General features: G+C 44.7%; 1 protein-coding gene across 1 annotated transcript in view; it reads left to right on the forward strand.

The window, feature by feature from the left end:
• The first annotated feature begins 1,715 nt into the window (after positions 1–1,715).
• The window catches only part of BLI (protein BLISTER), a 49,339-nt gene continuing 28,950 nt past the window's right edge, over positions 1,716–22,104 (forward strand). Inside the window, exon 1 of the mRNA XM_086511128.1 lies at positions 1,716–2,242. Coding sequence (XP_086367254.1) covers positions 2,117–2,242 — 126 coding nt within the window. The 5' untranslated portion in view covers positions 1,716–2,116. The remainder of the gene's footprint in view (positions 2,243–22,104) is intronic.

Here is a 22,104-nt window from a genome sequence, read left to right on the forward strand (position 1 = left end):
CTCTTAGTTTTTTCTCACAAAGAAAAGCTCAAAAGATGACCAATAATGCGAGAGCAAGTGCTTCAATAGTAAAGCTCAAAACTCTAAAAAAACATAAAAAAATTTGGTCTTGAGTTACTTGTTAGACTTTAGGGTAGATAGTGAGAGGAGCATTCATGGTGTGTGTGTGTGTGTGTGTGTGTGAGAGAGAGAGAGAGAGAGAGAGAGAGAGAGAGAGAGAGAGAGAGAGTGTATAAACTCAAATTAGCCTCTCGATTATGCAGCATGCAGAAAGAGAGTAGAGACCTCTTATAAAGGCAGTGACATCATGGGTATATCATTTGAGTTTATATAATTTTAGCATGTCAACAATCCCATGTTGAAAGATACATATTCTATCACATGGTCTATGCCACATTCGCTACAACTAGAGAAGAGGGTTTGCATTTTGGGTTTATGGGATTTATCCCATGTGTGTAGCACCTTTTGTCTATATTGGGATGCTTAGGTGGCATGTAACCATGTAATTGCATGTGGAAAAGACACCTAAGGGGTGTAGTTACCCATGAGGGCTATTACTAGAGGGCGTGGACTCATCTAAACTTAGCTAAAAATTTGTTAAAGTAGCCTAAAAGGGCACCCATGAGTTCACAAGTGGATTGGGGTGATTTTGACGGTCCATATGATGTCATGTATGATGCCTACACCAGCTCTATATATATTAGTCTCTTTATACTCACTTTGAAGCAATTTAGTAATCAAGTTTGTGTCTACACTCTACTCCATTATCTACCGTGTGTTTAAGTGTTGATTATTATGAATGGTTTTCCAATTTATCCTTCCTAAACTCTACAAATGGTACCAGAGCTACACATGTGTGATTAGTATTTCCTAATTACACGTGGTTTAGATCCAAAGCTAAATCTCATGCTTCCCTTTGTTCACAAGCATTAGATCGATTGATACTTCTTTACACTAGATTGACTTAATGCTGATAAGTTTGTGTCATTAGTGTTGGATACGTTTTTATGGCCACTTCCTTCCTGATGACAAAGGCTTATTGGGATCAAGAATTGGGGATTTGGAATAAAACGTGTGCATACACACACATCAATTAGTATGCTTGCATTAATTTTGCATTCACTTGTGCTCGAACTGATTTAAGCTTCATTGGTCTATGCTCAAACAATTGGCTTGATTTAAGTGTGTGTGTGCATAGCATTTTCTACAAGCTATGCCTTTCAAATTAGGAATCATGAAGATCCGCTTTTGGAACGGCTTGTACTAGCAACAAATAAAAAATCCAAATAATATTTTAATTATGATTGATGATTTGCGGACTGTGAGCTTTTGTTGTTGAAACCACTATCCGATATCCCTTCTTGAAGACTCTAAAGTACGATTGCATATTATTGTTGTCTTAGAACATACTTTTCAAAATTCCACTTGAAAAATAGGGTGCAATTGGTTATCTATAGAAATAGAACTAGGATTTATAAGAGTCCCATCAAATTAAAGATTGAAGGAGGTAGAGACCTTTTTTTTTCTGGCTATGTGTGTGCTCTTGTGGTGTGTGCGTGTGTGCTTGCAAAAGCTCAAGCTCTCTGCTTCTTTCTCGCTGTTTAATTGGATCGTTGGAAGGTCGTTTTCGGCATCTCTATGGCTCCAAAATGATGCCAGTAGCAGCAATGAGACTTGAACACAGTCCAAAGCCCACTACTTATCAATTTAAATTGCAACTGTTTCCTCTAATGGGGGGAGGGGGCGCTAACCATTTATTTAGGTACAGATGCGGCATCTGGATCGTATAGAGACCGCGAGGTGAGATGATTTAATGGATCTTGGCGGGTAATGGCTGCGTTCAGACAATTCCGTCATGCTCAGGATCCTAGCCACGACTCGCTGTGAAGCACTTAGCGACGGTGACTTGGCCGCTTCATTCTCAAAATTAGCCTTGATGTCGAGCGCCGATCTCTCCATTAGCATTATAAAGCGCGAATCTGATTCACCGACCACCTCCATCTCTGGTTAAAGCTTTTACTTACCTGTCCATGCATTAGCTGATATGGTGCGGCTCAGCCCAGCTGGATTTGATCCTGGCAAAAAGGCATGCTGATTTGCGCATCTGGGCAAGGGCATGGCATCTGCAGAGATGCCTGGCATACCCATGAAAGCTGCGACATCCACTCCTCCTTCCAAAAAGCAGGACCACATGGCATCCACACCATCTTCTGAAAGGCACATGGTAGCTGGTCGCCGCAAGGTACATTCTTAAATTAATAGTGGCCCTTTGAAACTACAATGGTGAACATAAAATTGTTGGATTGAGGCGCAACTGCATAGGAGCAGCATTTAATTTGAGAAAGCTAATTTCAATTTTTGGTATTCACAGGCATCCCAGCTTTAGACCAAGGTTTCTATGGTTTCTTGTTTGTTTCCCTCCCTGTCTATGAAGGGTGTGCTTCAGATAGTTGTAAGGTAGAATGGGAGGAGAGAAAGGGTTGGATAATGAAGCTTATGGATCCATTAGTTGTGGAAGACAATTCAAAGTAAATTTTTTGAGCCTTATTGAGCACACTTACGTGTGGAGGACAAGAGGTTAGCTTAAAAGAAAATTTTGTGAGCCTTAATGAGCAACATACGTGACTGAACCTTGCAAAGTCATTTTTGGGTTTTCAGACATTTACTTCTACAATGAAAGGATTTTAGTTCATTAAAAAAAGAAAAAATCGTAAATGCTAAGACGTTCTTTTGAACACGTTTACATGGGCTTGGATGAATTTGCTTTGTGAAGCAAATCCGATGAATAGAAATTGAACTCAGTTGGGCATGGTGGCTGAAAATTTGTCCTGCTTATTGCGATAATGTGCAATCCTTCAATTGTGCTACAAGATTGGAGAGGACTGCAAACAAAGCCTTATTGGACGAGTGCAATAGTGTATGTGTGATCTCAAGACTCTGATGGTTTTTTGATGCACAAGCTAGTGTGCAGGCTACACTATATAAAGAAGCCCTTTATACCCATTTTTTTTCTGATTGAAGACTTTTCTCGTTAGGGAACTGGTTGTTGTTGTTTATGTCCTCAGTGTCGTGTTCTTTTGTCTTTGAATGTAAAGTTGTTATTTTCTTCTATTAATTGAGTCAGATACTCGATATCAGAGTTGTTATTTAAGGTAGCAAGTATTACATGGCAATTTATCGATCGCTCTGAATCCTACCCATTGTACTACGCCTTGTCATTGTAGCCTACGACATTGATCCTTTTGTAGAATATGTCCCTTGAAAGCAAGATAACCCATTCAAATTCTTTACTTTTACGTGCACTGTGTTAAGAGTATCACCCCATGTTTGTGGTGGCTCGGGTATCTCTGAGGAGAATGTATAGGGAGCAAGGGCCATTTAATGGCTGTGCCTAGGGGTGAGTGACGTATACATCACTTTCCCAGCAAGAGATGCCATGTTTTGCCCAGTTGGGTAGGCTGGAAGTGGGAGGTTAGTGCCCAATTTGAGGGCATTGTTGGCATTTTATGAGGCTTTTCTCCATTTTTATATGTCATGAGGCCTATGATGGGCTGGCACCGACTAAGGTCCCAGTTAAAAGTATGATGTTCACATTGGAACATCTAATATTTGACTTTCCTTATAACCTATAGCTTTTGATATGCCCACACGGCATGGTGTATAGTAGGGTGTAACAAACTTGGACACTCCAAGTCAAGAATCAATCGCGACAGCACCAAATAACCACTTCAAAACAATTCACAGATCACAATAGATTTGCACTGGCCCGGCGGAGTTCTGTATTGGCCCCAAAGACTGGCGCCCCTTTCGGTATTTCTTTATGTATTAAATCAATGTCAGAGTACAAAGAGCGGTTAGGGTTTCACTCTTAGACTCTGCGTCCAGATGCTCTGCAGAGTGAGCCCTAAACCGTGTATATAAAGATTACAAGGGATGCCCAAAAGCAGAGCCCCAAAAGCTTTCAGTTCAAAAGCAGTTTCTCTCTCTCTCTCTCTCTCTCTCTCTCTCTCTCTCTCTCTCTCTCAATGAGAGCAAAATAAAGCAATTCTGCCTTTCTCTCTCTCTATCTTCCAAAGCGTAGCCAAAAGCTGGATTTGCGTCGCTAAAAAAAAATGTTTTTTTTTTTCTCTCCACCTCCAGCCATTTTAGGGTTTCAGCCAGCAGTTAGGATTAGGAGTTCCAGAAATTAGGGTTTTTTCAAAATTAGGGTTTGCAAGAATTTTAGGGTTTTTGGCATAAATTAGGGTTTTTGCTGTCGGTAGCCACGTCATCACTTTGTGACATAGGGGGAGCTTCAGTTTGCATGGTTGATACAAGTTGCATGGACCTGGCCTACTCAGATGGTAGTTGCTAGCACTATTTGCCATTGGAGGACATGGTTGTCTATGTTGGGCTGTGTAGTTCTCTGTAGAGAGTTATGTTTGATGCAGTGGTGGATTGGGCTTGAGATTCCTTCGTTACTCTTGGAGGCCCTAGATCCTTGGTCTTGTTTTGTACCTAGGATCTGAGAGTGGGTGTTAGAGTTTTGGAGGTCATCTCGTGCGTTTTCTTGTCTAGATCTTGTGAATGAGGGCTTCTTTGTGGCTTTGCTTGGGCTTGTGAGGTTTTTCTTGGGGCATTTTCCAAGATTTTATCCGGTGTGCTACTTGTGGTCTTTTTGTTGGTCGCCTATTTTTATGTTTTTTACCCTTCATATTCCCATTTATTTGACATGGGTTATTCAGACGTGTGTCAGGTATTATTGTTACTCCCCTATTTGGGGGGGGGGGGGGGACTTTTTGGCAATGTAGAGGTATGAGCCTTAGTCTCTCCTGATAACAAAGTTTGCCTCCGTAGGGCTTGAGCACACATTCTCTCTCCATCTCTCTCTAGTGTCTCTCTCTCTTCTCTCGCTATCTTCCCTGTGTGTTCCCTTGTCATCACACCTCACACTGCATTTTGATGTTAAGTGCTTCAGCTTGGATTCCATCTTATGTCCGTATACGAGGCGTGCAAGGCTCAAGCTTGGCATGGAGGTGGATTGCATTGAGCATTTAGTATCTATTCAGGACCTTAGCTCCCGAAGGGAAGTCAGAGGAGCTCCCGAAGGGAAGTCAGAGGGGGCACATGTAACGGGTTGGTGCTCTTTAATGGGTGGTGATAAAGTGTACATACCTTGAAACCACAATCTTGAACAAATTGAAAACGGCTTCAAAACGTGCACAATTGTCATCACATATGAAATGCATGAGTTAGACTAGCGATCGTAAGCAAAACGCACCGTGTTTTGCGTTGTGATTCTTGCTAGTAACCCTATGGCATTTCACACATGCCCCCATTAAGGCTTGGATCCTTTGATTCGGTCGGCCAATGCTCCCCTCGTCTGGTTGTATGGTCATGTTCCCCCCCCTCCCCCCAAGAAGAGTAATCACCCTTGATTATGTTCATAAAAGAGACAGTAAACAGTAAATGTCACGAGGACGTGGCAACTGTTAACTATGTCACAAGGACGTGGCAATTGCTAACTTTAGTTGTTGGTTTCTTTCCAAGGGGTTTTGTTTTATTTTTGAGACCCTCTTCTTGAAGTAGCAAACGGTCGGACATTGCATGGCCAATGTGAACAGTAGTTTCATCGGCAGACGGGAAGTGGTCGGCACTGGAGTTCGTATGGTAAGAGGATGTCTAGGCTCAGAGCAAGATCATATAGGTCCCCCCGTCGCACTTAGTAAGTTGGTGGATACTAGGAAGTGAACTCAATAAAGGCCTAAAGTCAAGGTGTGACTACCAACAGGAAAGTATCCGACAGTTGGGCCACATTGCATTTTTGGATGCGGTCCCAATGAGGATAGATGGTCAGAAGACCAGTGGGAGCCCAACGGAAGCATCTCCTAAAATTTAGGGAACTACTATTTTGGGCCGAGAAATGTGTTCGCGTCATTACCTCCGGTATGACTAGGAGAACATTTTACAACTCTGCCGCGAAGTCAACTGGGCGATCAGTTGGGATATTTTTAAGCGGCGAACCCGAAACGGGAAAATGCTTGTAAATGCGCCAAGTGTCACATTTTTGTGCACTTTCCAATGCAAGGAAGAGTTAGTGCTGATTTCATAGCTGGGAGGCTTATTTGCAACTCTCTGTCACTGGTTACGAGCTATGGAGTGCTTCCTTTCCCTCTTATGTACAGTGCGGTGCCAGGAGTGATGCCCTGCACGCTACGCACTACTCTCTCTCTCTCCCCTACGAGCAGTATGTTATGCCCCACTAGTGGGCTTTTCATTTGACCAATGTACAGTTATGTGGGTTCATGCGCGATTGCTGAGGCAAGAGCCTCTTGCACAGGTACTGGATTAGCTAGCGGCTAATCCCCCGTAGGTACAGGTGAATTCGGAGAGGTTTCACGTTAGAAATCTCGTTCGATTCAAAGGGCAAGTAGCCCTACAGGTGCGGGAGCTCGAGGTCTTGCCACAGACGCGACCGGCAGCCCAAAACAGGGAATTACAGCCTGCTGTGTATTTTTGCAGGTTTAGGGTTTTGGCCCTAAACGGACCCTAATACCCCCAGGAGGTTCGGGGACGCGAGGGGACCGTTGTACAGGTGAATTGGCGCATTTTCGGGGCAGAAAACAGAGAATTCAGCGTGCTGCAGATTCTCGCCAGGTTTTGCAAAGTGTCCGTATGCGTCGGGAAAGTCACCTATTGTGTGGGGATACTGACTGTGAAGCGTCCTAGTACAGTTAGTCTGCCGAAATCGGGCCAAAACAGGTGTTTCTTAGCCTAGATTGTGCGGGGCAGCTTGTAGGAGATCACAGGTTTTATTCCCTCTGTTAAAGAATAAAGAAATACCGAAAGGGGCACCAATTTTGGGGCCTACAGGTTGTCGGCGTCTGCTCGGAGCATTCTAGCTTTCGAGCCGTGTGTGTACTTAGGTGTTAATCCCCGTTACAGGTTACCCTTTGCAAAGTGCTCTGTGTGTGTCTAAAGTAAAGAATTTCGGGTGAAAGCCAACTCCTACCGCCCCACGGGCCGGTTTCAGTAAACTAGCTCAATAGACATTGCTGACTTGATGTAGACATGCATGCACCAAACAATCATGCACTCACACAAAGAACACTTGCCATTGAACAATCAACAATCACATTCACATCTTTATCCCCGTAGAGATCTCAGACGTGAATCATGATCATTATGAATCATTTAGCCATCACATGCAAACCTCATCAATCTCTAACAAATGACTAGATGTGCTAAACCTTATCATATGCATCATTCATATCACTTTATTGGTGAATCGAGACAAAATGGTGCAAACATTTTACCTCGGATACTTATATAAACACACATATACATATCATATTGTAGTGACCAGGCAAAGCACTGTCAACACATAAGTACCCACAACATGTGCAAGACAAATCGGATGACTCCTATCTCAATTTGTGACAAAGCATTGGAGTGGCTACTCTCTTGTGTAGTGTCACAAGTTTGTGACGTGGCATGCCCAAGTTAAAAAACTGGCAGAGAGGACAAGGGGTTACACTGGCCTAGGGACCTAAACCCTAGGATGCAAAAGCGTAAAGCCTTGCTGTTGTCTTCGCAATTTGCGCTGACTTGCTGGTTGTCCGGATGGCCCGGATTTTGCGCTAATTGGGTGATGACGAGGCAAATTTTGTATGGACAACAGTAGGCAGATTTTGCACAAGGCTTTTGGGGTCAAATGCTTTTGGAGCTTTGCTTTTGGGCATTTGTTGTACTGTTCATGAGTGTCCCGAGGGCCTCTCTTCCGCAGAGCATCTGGATGCAGAGTCTCGGAGAGCTTGATCTTCAGGGAGTTGCCTGTCACAAATTGATGACGTGGCATGTCCTAGTTGGCAAAATCTGGTCGAGGGGCCTAAACCTTGATAAACAAAAGTAGAAGAAGTTTAACCAACTTACAAATTATGGCTGAGAGGCCCCCTGTAACAAACTTGGACACCCCAAGTCAAGATTCTACCGCGACACAGTAGATATTCACTTCAAATTGACTGACAGAACAAAAGAGAGACGACACTGCCAGGCATAGTTCCGTGCCAAGAGATATTGGCCTCAAAGACTAGCGCCTCTTTCGGTATTTCTTTTTATACTAATCTTTGAGCAAAGAACAACCGGTCCGTTGGTGCTCGCTCTCAGACTCTGTGTCCAGATGCTCTGAGAAGTGAGCCCCCTTGGGTCACTTATAAAGTTTTTACAAGGGTTGCTAAAAGCAGAGCCCCAAAAGCATTAAACTTCGAAAGCAATGTCTTCCAAAAGCTAGCGTTGCCGAAAGCAGCCAACGGAAATCGAAGAAATCGCGAAAATTGCGGAATTTTGTACAATTTTGCCACGTCAACATGCTCTTCGCTTCTTATTACTGGCACTTAGGCCCCTCGGCAAAGGTCCATAAGTTGGACATGCCACGTCATCAGTTTGTGACATACCCCCCTCTTGAAAGAATTGTAATCGCCCTCGATTACGCTTGCAAAACAGACAGAGGCCATAAACTGTCTTAGTAGACATTGATTGTTAGACCGACGCACTAGACACGACTTATCTAGCACTTGTACAAATCGACACTCGACATCACAGGACATCACTCGACATCACATGACAAATCACAGAAAAATTCATTCCAAATCTTAGACCATGACTGCCAGCAACGTGTTTAGTAATCGCATCTAGATCCATTCCGGACCTCACTGATCCGCGACTAACTAATCCTTATTGCGATCATGTCTATAGAGATATATGAGACTGAAATGCTGGAGATTTCGTCTTTTAGTTCTTGCACTCAAACAAGTCAAGTACAATATTCATTTTTGGGAATTCCTGTCATACACTCATACAACAGAATACTACTCAGCCCTTGAGTATCGCTGAAATCCAAAGGGGACATCAGTGACTCTATTCAAAATCGGGGTAATCTGTTGACAAAGGAGCGGAGTGACTCCCCTCTTGTGCAAACCCGTTGCACTAGATTCACCCTCGCTGAATTCGAGGTTCTATCGGAGTAGACTATGCTAAACCGAATGCTTCAAGGTAAAGTTCCAAAATCTGAGGAGTATCTGCTAGGTCCTCCTCCTCCATCCACTTTGCATCCAATGCAGGATAGTTCTTGAATTTAACCAAGAACTACCTAATCGCTTTACCTTTTATCTTTCTATCCTTGTGTGCCAAAATCTGTCCTGAAATGAGTATCTTCTTGCTTTCCTCCACTTATGAAGATTTGGGCAAATTTTCGGCGGAGAAGTTTGCTAGAGCAGAGTACGAACGTTAACTGCAAGTTGACATGTGTATGGAAAGATTGTTCAAGTACTGCACAAACCCCAAATATTTGAAGTATCTTAAGAATTACCCAATTGATGAGATTCACTCTAGATGGCAAGATGCCATTGATTCTCCTCTCAAGACGGGAAGGAAACTGAAAAGAAAGCAGAGTGCAGGAAAGTGGAAATTGTACTTGCAGAAGAGTTGGATAGAGCTCTTGAAAAGAGATGAACCTGGTAATGAAAGGCTTGAAGCACTCTCGGAAGAAGAGGAAATCGGCAGATTTCCTTAGTTATTTGGGCCGGAAGTCGATTTTCAAGGTGGCAAGCAAATCCAAGAAGCGTGCTCGTTTTGAGGATTTTTTCTTTGTCCTCAAAGAGTTTCGGCAGTTCGTCGTCCTCTAGTTTCAATGAGGATGAGAAAAGGCAGAAGAAGTGGAGAGAAAGCAAGAAATGTAGATTTTTGAAAAAGTCTAGAAGGCATGGGAGGCCATCTAGCAGTTCTGAGGAGGAGAGCTTGTCCTCTTCTGACAGTCAACAGAGGAGCAAGAAGACCAAGGACTTTAAGAAAGGGGGTCAAGTTGTCAAGTTTGAAATGCTATAATGAGCATACATCATCAAGAATTGGAATCTCTACCCGAGTTGTATTCGGTGAAATTTGGCAACAACTACAAACTGGTAGTAAAATTTTGCCCTACTCTATTAAGGATGTTGATCTTTATTTTCGCCATACTCTTTGTGTGGCACGACCACTTAGAACAAAGGCGATGGATAAAGCACATGCTTCTCCTTACGTAGGACAGAGAGGCATAATGTCCACAACACAGGTCTTAGAAAGATATTTTTAGTGGCCAACACTACGAGCTGACATAGACAAATACATCAGAGAATGTGTACCATGCCAAAAAGCTAAGTAATGATCCCCTTAAAACTCTTGGCTTACTTCAGCCCCTACTGGTACTCCAAAGACTTGGCTAGAGTTTAGGAGATTGTTTGCTTTTTTGTGGTTGACACATTCCTTTAAGGCTAATATCCTGGCTGCATGGAAAACTGGAGGTTTGAGGAGGAAGACACCCTCCAGACGTACAACTTAAGGGACGCCTCTTTGCTAGTGCCTTCTTTTAGGTCACCTTAGATGAGCTGATGGAGAAGTGTTGTGATGTCTTCCTTTTGAGTCGAAGAAGTCTTGTGGAAAAGGAAAAGACCAATGCGAGATTGGTGCTTGACATTCTTGGAACCCATCATGAGGATGAGTCTTTAAAGCTATGCAGGGCATGGGGAAACTTGGAAAGGCTTGGAGACTAGGAGAGACTCATATTCTTTGACAATGGAGCCAAGGCCAATTTCATTTGAGGTTTCAGCATGCCTTGCAGTGGAGCTGGAGGAGATGGGACCATAGATGGATGCATGCGCGCTCTCCTCTTGCAGTGGCCCCCATCATAGGTGAACTTTGTTCTCTTCGTCCAGCATCTCATAGTCATCAGGTCCATTGGCACCTGTACCTCTGCCATATGTTCTTTAGGCACCCCTCTGCTGGCACAAGAGGATCCATATGCGTCAGCACATGCACCAAGATCATCTCTGGCTGCCATGTCTGAAAAAGCAGATTTCCTTTTCATAAACTGGAAAAGGCGACACCTCATGGCGCCTGCAAGGCCAATGCCCCATGTTCTTCAATTGCTGTTGAACTTGCTTCTGTATTTCCCTGTGAATTAGGCGTTGACTCAGTGGAGACGTGGATCTCCTTTTCGCGTTTGATGACTTTGTCTTGACTTTCATTGGGGTCTTTTGACTTTGGGTCAAGTTTCAACTGATCCCCTGCTGCTAAATGATTTCCATAGGCGATGCCTTCACATGCTTTGCATAGCCAGCATCGTGAGAATACTCGATTAGGTGTTGCATAAGAAACTGGACTTCCTCTTGCCGCTTCAGATCCTGAGCATTGGCGGCATCAACAAATGATTCGGGCTCCCTTTTCAGCTCACCCTCATCAGCTGTTGCTTGTTCCTCATAGGCCGATTCCTCTTCTTCCTCCACTTCAACTTTTTCTTCAACACACTTGGTACTCTTCTTTAGAATCACGAGGTGCTTTTGGGTCCATGGTGGTTGTATAAAATAGGATTGGACTCTTGTAGAAGAAAAGTCAACTGGCGCTTTTGATACCACGGTAACTGGCAAGTCGTTGACAAGGCAATGAAACAGACAAACAGACCACGAACTGAACCGAAACAACAAATAGTGAAACTGAAAGAGAATTGAAAAGCTGGAAACAAGACACAGAGGGGCAGAATTCCCCACTTAAATGCGGTGGCACCTAGGGTAGGCTCCCTTTGTGGTACGTCTTTATTATTGATCTTTGAACATACATAACTGCCAGTGTCACAAATTGGTGACGTGGGTGCTCATACACACATACACCCGCCCCGCTGGTCATGGAATGAATGCTGACGTGGCCTACTGCTGATGTGGCCTGCTGTATGGACAGCTCCGGAAAATGCGGCGCCATTCGCGGGCAGGTAGCCACATGGCAGGGTGTACGGACAACTTTTGGCTACGTAAAAATTGAAGGCTGAAATCTACGGAAACCCTGCTTTAATTTACGCAAGGTAGTAGAGAAAGAGAGAGAGAGCCTATGCTTTAATTTACTAAGCCTTGTGAGAGGCTAGTTTTTAAAAATTTACAGCTTTTGATTTTTAAAAGCTTTTGGGGCTCTGCTTTTAGCATCCCTGGTAAACTCTTTAAATATGTGGGCAGACCTCCCACTTCTCAGAGCATTTGGACGCAGTGTGAGAGTGAGAGCCTCCCACTGGCTTGTACCTTGAGTTGCAGATGATACAAAAAGAAATACCGAAAGGGGCGCCAGTCTTTGGGGCCAATATCTCTAGGCACGGAACTCGGCCGAATCAATGGTGAACTGTGAATTGTTTTGAAGTGATTTATTGTGGTGTTGCGGTAGATTCTTGACTTGGGAGTGTCCAAGTCGGTTGCAGTGGTATCAGAGCATGGCCGATTTCTCTTCTACGGGAAATCTGATCCTTTTTATACGGCACTTATGGCTATAGGCAAAGATCAGTCGACTTCCTCTGCATTGGAGATGCGGAAGAGATCACAACGAAGATTCACGCGAGGAGTATGGCCCGCCTCGTCCTACTCAGGCGGAGCTCTTAGAGATGGAGCGTCGACGATTGATCAACGATGCAACACAGATGATTCTTAATTTTGCGAAGGACCCAAAATTTGCAAAATATATGAGCCATACTTCTTTTGATGAGGTGCACACACAGTGGCGGCAGACCACAAAACCACCCCTCAAACCGGCTCTCAAGAAACCTCCTACTCCCAGGATGTATACAGAGCAAGAATTAGAAGAGGTGGTTGATTTGACGCGTAGAACAAAGCTAAAAAGCATGACAAAAAGCAAAAGAAAGGCGTTGACTTCTTGGGTTATTCGGCTGTTAGTCTACTTTTGAATCGGCAAGAAAGCAGAAGAAACGTGTTCTAGTTGAAGGAGTACCCAGTTCTTCTTCTTCTTCTTCTTAGAGTTCTTCTAGCTCCTCTGACTCGAGCAAAGAAGACAGAAAAGGCAAAAAGCGAAGCAAAAAGCAAAGCTTCGAAAAGGACAAGAAAAAGGCAAAGAAGTCTAAATCTCGCCCTGTGGTTGACAGTTCTACAAAGGACTCGTCTTCGGATAGTTTGGACTCTGACGACAACAGCTTTTACGCAAAGAAGAAGAATTTTTATAAAGCCAACCAATATGACTTTTTGGAAGACAAAAGCAAGAAAGTCGGAGAGTTTAAGGAAGGTGGATAGTCAATTAAATTTGACACGTTTTCTGGTTCTAGAGATGCTTCGAAGGCTTTGTCTTTTATACAGCAGTTTGACATAGCCTTCTCGAGAGGGCGTTACTCAAAGCACTCTAAGATTCGGAGGGCTGCCTCTTATTTTAAGGGGAATGCTCGAACTTAGTGGTCCATGCTTCTATTAAACAAGACAACGCCAGTTAAATGGCTGAAATTCAAGAGGCTTTTTATTTCTTCTTGGCTGACTCGAGAGTATGAACGCGACATACGAATTGCTTGGAACCATCTTCGGATGACCAAGAAGGATACAGTGGACGCTTATTGCGAGAGATTCTGGAGCTCTTTTCTACCTGCCTCTTCGTTTAAGAAGAACAGATTGAGCGGTTTTACCTTGGGTCTTCCTACAGAAATCTGAGATCACTGCTTGGAACAAAAGTCAGCTTCCATTCAGGAGTTGATGAGTCACGGGGATTTGCCATTTACTCAGGCAGTTTGACCTACCCCACAGATAAGATCATGACGCATAGGGTCGAACAGACTTCGACAAATGAAAGTAGAAAGAGGAAGAGCAACCCAGAAAAAAAAGAAAAGGATGCATGACCCAAACTCACCCCTCAAGAGAGGGCTCGCTACATAAAGGAGGGGAAGTGCTTTGGATGCGTTGGAAACTGGGCATATCTCCGCGAAGTGCCCTAACAAGGCACAAAAAGAACAGAATGACGAAAGACCTGAGAGTCTGAGAGCAACTGAGGAACGTGGACGAACAGGCCAGATGAAAACAGGACTGGTTCCAGATTGCGTGGGTACCGATCCCAGTACGTTGGACGAGAGTACAGAACATTGCTGAGCTTGGGGCAAAGTGAAAGACCAAGAAGTTCTGATCTTCTTTGATGGAGGAGCCAAGGCCAACTTCATTTCACTAGAATTGACGGCGCGGCTCGAGATCACTCTCGATCAGATAGGACCACTTGCAGAGGCTGTTCTAGCGGCACCCGACGGGGACGTAGCCATTACACCTGTCATTGGCAACCTTCGGTTGCATTGTCAGGGGTATTTGGGGCATGAGGACTTTTACATAATGCCTTTGGAAGGTTGTGATGTCCTCTTGGGAATTCCATGGTACCACAAGAACAACGCCGTGGTCGACTATCGAGCGAGGAAAGCGACATTGACCACAGAGAAGGGCAGAACCATTGTACTTGATATTAAACTTGAGGGCGAGTGTGTCCCTATTGTATCGGCTTCGGCCATTTCAAAGTTAATGAAATCCAGTCTGTTTGTTTACTCGATCTTTATGAAAGAGTTGAGTGATGAAGATAGGACAAATATGTCTGAACTTGATAAAGAACGCCAAGATTTTCTCTGCTCTCATGCCGATTGCTTCTCAGAGGGCCTGCCAGGCAGGTTGCCACCCGCTCGTCCTGAAGATCATACCGTTGATCTAATACCTGGAAGCACACCACCGAACCGGCCACCTTATCATGGGAGCCGAGCCTAGAACAAAGAAATTATGAATCAGGTAAAAGACCTCTTGGAAAAGGGTCTTTTCTTGCCTAGTACTTCACCGTACTGCTCTCTAGTGTTGTTGGTTTTGAAGAAAGACGGATCTTGGAGAATGTGCATCGATTATAGAGCTCTCAATAAAATCACCATCAAGAACAGATTTCCGATTCCTAGAATCGATGATATACTAGACCGACTCCAAGGGTCCTCGTGCTTTAGCACGATCGACTTGAAAAGTGGGTATCATCAAATCCGAATCGCGTCGGGAGATGTCTACAAGGCAGCCTTTCGGACGACTTTTGGGTTATTTAAGTTTTTGGTGATGCCTTTTTGGCTTAACCAATGCTCATGCGACATTTAACCGGATGATGGACAAGATTTTTCGAGAGTACAGACTATTTGTTGGCACTTTCTTTGACGATATCATTGTTTTCTCCAAGGATAAGGGCAGAACATAGAGAACATCTGCTTCAGGTCTTTCAAGCATTACGAGATCACAAGTTAGTGATTAATGCGAAGAAAAGTGAATTTTTCCTACCAGAGATACACTTTTTGGGACACATTGTGTCAGCAGCAGGAGTGCAGATGGATCTGGCCAAGATAGAGACTATCCATGATTGGCCCGATTTGAAGAATGTCCACGAAGTTAGAAGCTTCTTGGGATTGTGTTCGTGCTACAGGCGGTTCATTAGAAAGTTTGTAGAGGTTGCTTCCCCTTTGCATATCTTGACACAGAAAGGAGCCCTTTCTCGTGGGGACCCACAAAGGTGACTGCCTTTCAGACATTGAAAGAGAAATTGATTACGGGACCATTTTTGACTTTGCTGGACTTGCAGAAGTCATTTAAATTTTAAAGTATATTGTGATGCTTGTGGTTGTAGTCTGGGTGCGGTCTTAATGCAAGAAGGCCAGGTCATTGCTTACGAGAGCCGATTGTTTTGAAGGCCCGAATTGATAGCACAGCTTTATGAGAAAGAGCTTTTGGTGGTTATCCATGCTCTCACTCAGTGGCAGCACTACCTACTCGGAGCGGATTTTACTGTCTTTATAGACCATCAGAGTTTACACTACCTCTTGTCATGGAAGCAGCTATCAGAAAGCAGATGCGGTGGGCGAACATCTTGTTACAGTTTCACTTCCAGATTTTCCATGCGCAGGGACAAAAGAATTTGGTGGCAGATGCTTTGTCTTGGAAGTTGGTTCAGGCTATTTCCGTGGCACAGATACAGATTTTGCAAACATTTTCACACGGATACGGGATGGGGAGACAGTAGCGGGATATTCCATTTAGGATGGCTACTTGATGAGGAAAACCATGTTGTGCGTTACACAGCCGTTGAGGGAAAAGGTTATGACCGAAATGCCACTGTCCACCTTTTACGGGTCACCGCGGACCTTGAAAGGGGTAGAGAGATACTTCTTTTGGTCAAGACTTAAGAAGGATGTGGACGAGTTTGTGCGCAGTTGCTTGGTATGCCAAAAGGTCAAGTTTTACAGGCATAAAGCATAGGGATTGTTACAGTCTTTGCCCATACCCACCCGCCCCTGGGAAAGTATTGCAATGGATTTTATTTTTGTTCTCCCGAGAACACAAAGTGGTCACGATGGTATCTAGACTGTTATTGACAGATTTAGCAAGCAGGCTCATTTCATTCCAGTGAAGAAAATAGTCAAGCCGGATCACTTAGCGAGACTGTTTGTGGCCTAGATCTTCAGATTACATGGCATGCCCGAGACGATTGTCTCCGACAGGGACCCCAGATTCACGAGTTTGTTTTGGAAGGCAATTTGGGAGAACATTGGCACGCGGTTGCAGTTCTCGTCATCTTTCCACCCGCAGATTGACGGGCAATCTGAGATTGCCAATTCAATGGTTTTAGCTTTATTGAAGTCTTATATCTCGGATTAGAAGACTCAATGGGAAAAGTATCTACCTTTGGTGGAATTTGCTTACAACAACATGATACACTCTTCGACGGGGAAGGCGCCTTTTTAGATTATTGAACGTGCTGCGAAGATTCCACCCTTCCTAAGCACAAAAGATAAGATTTTTGAAGCTGATGAGTACACGTGCGACTTGGACACGGCTTTTGCCAAGGTCCGTGAGGCTTTGCAGAAATCTTAGGAAAGACGGAGCAGATCGCGATCGTCACGATTTGAAATTGAAGGAGAATGATTAGGTGCTCTTATGTTTTGAGAAGGCACGTCTGAGAAAGAAGAAGGGAAAGGAGAGGCTTTTTGCAAAGCTTAGTATGCGATACTACGAACCTTTCCAGATCTGCGAAAAGATCAATGATGTCTCCTTCCAACTGAAACTGCCCGACACTTGGAGGATTCACAATTCATTTCATGTGTGTCTCTTGAAGCCTTTTAAAGGTGATGTGCCCGAAGATGGGGAGCTTGATGAGCAACCCGAAGTGGAAGAAAACGAGGAGATCCTTGTTCCTGAACAGATATTGGCACATAAGGACAGAAAGAATAAGGGTAAAGTGAGAAGGCTGTTCTTGGTTAAATGTAAGAATTATCTTGCATTGGATGCGAAGTGGATGGAGGAGGAGAACCTAGCAGATACTCCTCAGATTGTGAAACTTTATCTTGAAGTTTTTGGTTTAGCATAGTCTACTCCAAATGGAACCCTGAATTTAGCTTGGCCGGAGATCTGGTGCAGTGGGTTGCACAAGAGGCGAGTTACTCCGCTCCTTTGTCAACAGATGCCTCGATTTTTGAATACTAGAGTCACTGATGTCTCTTTGAGCTTCAGGGGTACTGAGAGCTGATAGTATTCTGTTGTATGACTTTTTGAAATGGAATTCCGGATAATATGAAACTGATTTGTTCTTGACTTGTGTAAGTGCACGAACTGATAGACGAAATGACTGCAGCATTTTGGTGTGAATGATCTCGATAGACATGGTTGAATAGGGATTAGTCAATCGGGCATCTATGAGGTCTTCAGTGGATCTAGATGCGATTGCTAATTGCATTGCCAATAAATCATGTTCTGAGATCCGAATGAATGTTGGATGTGATTTGTCATGTGATGTCCTGTGATGTGATTGTCAATTGGTACATGTGCTAGATGTGTGTTCCTAGTGCGTCGGTACTAACAGTCAGTGTCTGCTAAGACAATTTATGGCTTCTGTCTGTATTGCAAGCGTAATCGAGGGCGATTACAATGCTTTCAAGAGGGGGGTATGTCACAAACTGGTGACGTGGCTGCTCAGTACACACATACACCCGCCCCACTGGTCAATGCTGACGTGGCCTACTACTGACGTGGCCTATTGTAAGGACAACTCCGAAAAATGTGGCGGCCTTCGTGGGCAGGCAGCCATGTGGGAGGGTGAATGGACAGCTTTTGGCTACGTAAAAATTGAAGGCTGAAATCTACTCAAAGCCTGCTTTAATTTACGAGAGAGAGAGAGAGAGAGAGAGAGAGAGAGAGAGAGAGAGAGAGAGAGAGAGAGAGAGAGAGAGAGAGAGAGAGAGAGAGAGAAAAGAAAGAAAGAAAGATTTTTAACGTCTATGTCAGGCCAAAATCGGCCTATGAGACAAATCAAATGTACATGGTGTGTATGTCATCCGACTATCGGAAAGACAAATGAAACAAAATTGATACAAAACTGAACTGAATGTAGGTAGTGGAGTATCTGAGGAGGGATGGAGCTCTATCTCTAGGGGTATATGCATGTCTGTATGCTCAAGGTAGTACAATCATGAGAATGCATCAAGCTATCTAGCTCCATCCTGTACTAATGGGGGGATGTAAGATGTGGTACATGGGTGGGTCTGGTGCCAAGGCTACCGGGATGAAAGCTGTCGGGTCGGCCCTCATCTGAGCCACTCGCTCCTCAGTGGCACGGCGCTCCCGGGCTCGGATCTCCTCGATCTGTCGGTGGTGGGAGCTTGCGCCCCTGTAGCCTGTGACTCATGGTCGTCGTCTAGCTCGGTTCACCTCCGCCTGTGGGAGTGTCACCCCCCTCTGAGTGTCTGGTGAGGGGGGGGCGGAAATCCTCTGAAAGAAGTCTGTGAGCTGCGACTGTCTCCCCTCTGTCTATGTAGCTGTGTGTGGCTGTAGTAGTGTGTCCCGATGGCTCTGTATCTCTAGTAAGAAACGTCCGAGCTGTCTCTGATCTCGAGATTCCATGATCTCTTGGAGAGTGGGCTGTCCTCTGAATAAGGCCTCATACCTGCCTCTGATCTCAGTGTATGCTCTGCATCTACATACAAAGTGCTCCTCACTCTCCACCTCCTCTGTGCAGGCTCTGCAGATTCGCTCCTCCCTGGGAACACCAGTATGTCTCCCGATCTCAATCTCTAACCTGTGTGAAGCCACTCTCAGCTGACCAATCGCCACCCGTGAGCTGTGTGGCATATATGTGTCCATGTAGCGTGGTCTCTGTATGAACCCCCCCAGACAATATGGTGAGAAACTGGTCTCTGTAATCTGACATCCTCGTCCCCAAGCTAGGTGCCTCCCAGACTCTCCTAGTGTATAGCTGCCACAGATCCTGTCTCAATACCAAGTTCCTCTCACTGCGAGAGAGGTGAACATATGGAGAGAGAGAGAGAGAGAGAGAGAGAGAGAGAGAGAGAGAGAGAGAGAGAGAGAGAGAGAGAGAGAGAGAGAGAGAGAGAGAGAGAGAGAGAGAGAGAGAGAGAGAGAGAGAGAGAGAGAGAGAGAGAAATGAAATGAAATGAAATGTTATATTAACGTCTTCAAAAGGCCAAAGTGACCTATGAGACCAAACTGATACAAAAGTGGTGAGTTTGTTACAATGTCTGAAAAGTATGAAAATGTGAAAATAAATGCGAAAAACTAAATACAAAGTATTAGATAAACTTCTTAGGAGCATTTTGGGTGTCTAGCTAGAATGCTTCTAATCCTTTGTTGTAGTCTCTTCCGTTGAAGTGTGCTTCTGCATCTCGATCGTGGTCATCTCGATTTCCTAAACTCAATCGCCCTGTCAATGAGGGTGCCTTTGGTATGAATGTGGGTACTCCCTTGTGCTCGCTGCTCGCCTCTCGCTTCTCCTTCCATTCCTGCTTCTCTCGATCCAAAGAAATCTGTGATCTGCCTCTCAGGCTGTAGTGCTCTTTGTCTTCTCATTAGATTATCCCTGTGCCGATGTAGTTCCAGTAGGTACAGGCCTAAGCACCTTTGATCTTGGTATTGCATGACTCTATCTAGAGGTCCAAAGCCTTCTTTAAATAGGCAATGGAAACGCCCACGTATCTCATAGTATACAGTGCAGTGGCATATGTAGTGTAATTCTGTCTCCGGCTCCATTCCGCATAACTTGCAAATTCTGCTCTCAGGTGGGATTCCCCTAAATATGCCAAATTCAATTTCCAACAGGTGTGAGGATGTACGAATCTGACCAATAGCACATCTCAAACCATGAGACAGGTGGGTATCCATGTAGCTCGGGCGAATCACAAAGCCATCTTAAGATAGCTGTAGGAAGTTTTCTTTGTAGTCGGCCATCTTCGTGCCCAATTCTTGTGTAGGGTCTACCCATGTCCTCTTAGTGTCCAACTGTATAAGATCCTGGCGGATGATTTTATTAATCTCCGTTCGTGTGATTGCCAGTGATGGAGCCTCAAGAGAGTATTGGAAGGGGGGTAATCTTTCCATACTGAACCCGTGTCTCTGAAACCACGAGGACAATTGCGCATACTAGCATGATGTATCTCCTTTCATTGCTAACTGTCGAGAGGAATCGAGGGCCAATCTAGTATATCGGCAATATTTGTATCCCATAAACCATGTATAAAGGACACTGATCTGGTAAGAGCTTCAATTTCTATTGGAGGGGCAGCTAGTTCCGCTCGGGTAATCGCGGGTGGTATGGAGGCCTTGGCTCTAATCATTCAGGAAATCATAGATACCAAAGGTCTCTCCATTGACTTCCAATTATCCTGATCCACAGATGGTCCCCAAATCTGGACTCCATAAAGCATAGCCGAAGCCACCACAGTATCAAAGAGCCAAAGTTTTGTTCGTGGTTCCTGAAACTGCACTTGTGAACACATCCTGTCACCAGCTTGTGACTACTATCTATCCTTTTTGTTGATTTCTTTCTTATTATCTATTTACTTTCACTTTTTGGAAACACCCCTCGGGAAATCTAACTGCCCTGCATTGCATAGCTAGTGTGGAACTGTCTAGAGGGAGTCCAGGCCTGAGGGCAAGAGAGCACTAAGGTCGGACAAAGACTATGGTTAGCCAAAGTGGGGTCATTGACTAGCCAAAGTGGAATCCTTTGCTACAGAGGCTACATTTCAGTTTTGGGTGTGGTTGCAGTGTACAAAGGGGGTAAGATGACCTAGAAAGATACAATGGCAGCATCTCCTAAAATCTAGGGAACTGCTATTTTGGGACCTGAAAATGTGTTTGCGTCATTACCTCCGGAATGACAAGGGGAACATTTTCTTACTCTGCCGTGAAGTCAACTGGGCAACTGGGAGATTTTTAGGCGGCAACCCCGAAACGGGAAAATGCTTATAAATGTGCCAAGTGGCACCTTCTGGTGCACTTTCCTCATGCAAGAGAAGGGGGCGCTGATTTTAGAGAGGAGAAGGGCTCATTTGCAGATTTTTGTCACAGGTTAAGAGCTATGGAGTGCTTGCTTTTCCCTCCTATGTACAGTGCGGTGCTAGGAGTGATGCCCTGCACGCTACGCACTGCCCTCTCTCTCCTCTATGGCAGTATGTTATGCCCCTCTAGTGGGCTTTTCATTTGACCAATGTACAGTTGTGTGGGTTCATGCGCGATTGCCGAGGCAAGAGCCTCTTGCACAGGTACTGGATTAGCTAGCGGCTAATCCCACGCAGGTACAGGTGAATTCGGAGAGGTTTCACGTCAGAAATCTCGTCCGATTCAAAGGGCAAGTAGCCCTACAGTTGCGGGAGCTCGAGGACTTGCTACGGATGCGACCGGCACGCGAAACGGAGCCCGAAACAGTGAATTACAGCCTGCTGTGTATTTTTGCAGGTTTAGGGTTTTGGCCCTAAACGGTCCCTAATACCCCCAGGAGGTTCGGGGACGCGAGGGGACCGCTGTACAGGTGATCTGGCGCATTTTCGGGGCAGAAAAGAGAGAATTCAGCGTGCTGCAGATTCTCGCCAGGTTTTGTAAAGTGCCCGTATGCGTCGGGAAAGTCAGTCAATGCGTGGGAATACTGACTGTGAAGGGTCCTAGTACAGTTATGCTACCGAAATCGGGTTGGAACAATTGAAATTCAGCCGAGCTTGTGCGGGGCAGCTTGTAGGGAACCACAACGTTTATTTCCTCCTTTAAGCAATAAAGACATACCGAAAGGGGCGCCTAAGTTAGGGGCCAATTTGGTGTTGGTCTACTCATACAGGTGCAATCTAGCAGCCTGTATCCCTCTCCCCTTTGTTGTGTCTTGAAAGTACAGGTAGAATAGATGACTAATAATGGGTGAAAGCTAAATCAAGGTTTGAAGTAAAGTCTACCGCCCTTTTTGGATTGAACAGGCCGGTGTCATGGTTCCATCCCCGGGACTAAATCACTTTTT

The sequence above is a fragment of the Adiantum capillus-veneris genome, chromosome 4, assembly GCF_014529385.1.
Source record: "Adiantum capillus-veneris isolate H3 chromosome 4, ASM1452938v2, whole genome shotgun sequence".
Taxonomy (NCBI): Eukaryota; Viridiplantae; Streptophyta; class Polypodiopsida; order Polypodiales; family Pteridaceae; genus Adiantum; species Adiantum capillus-veneris.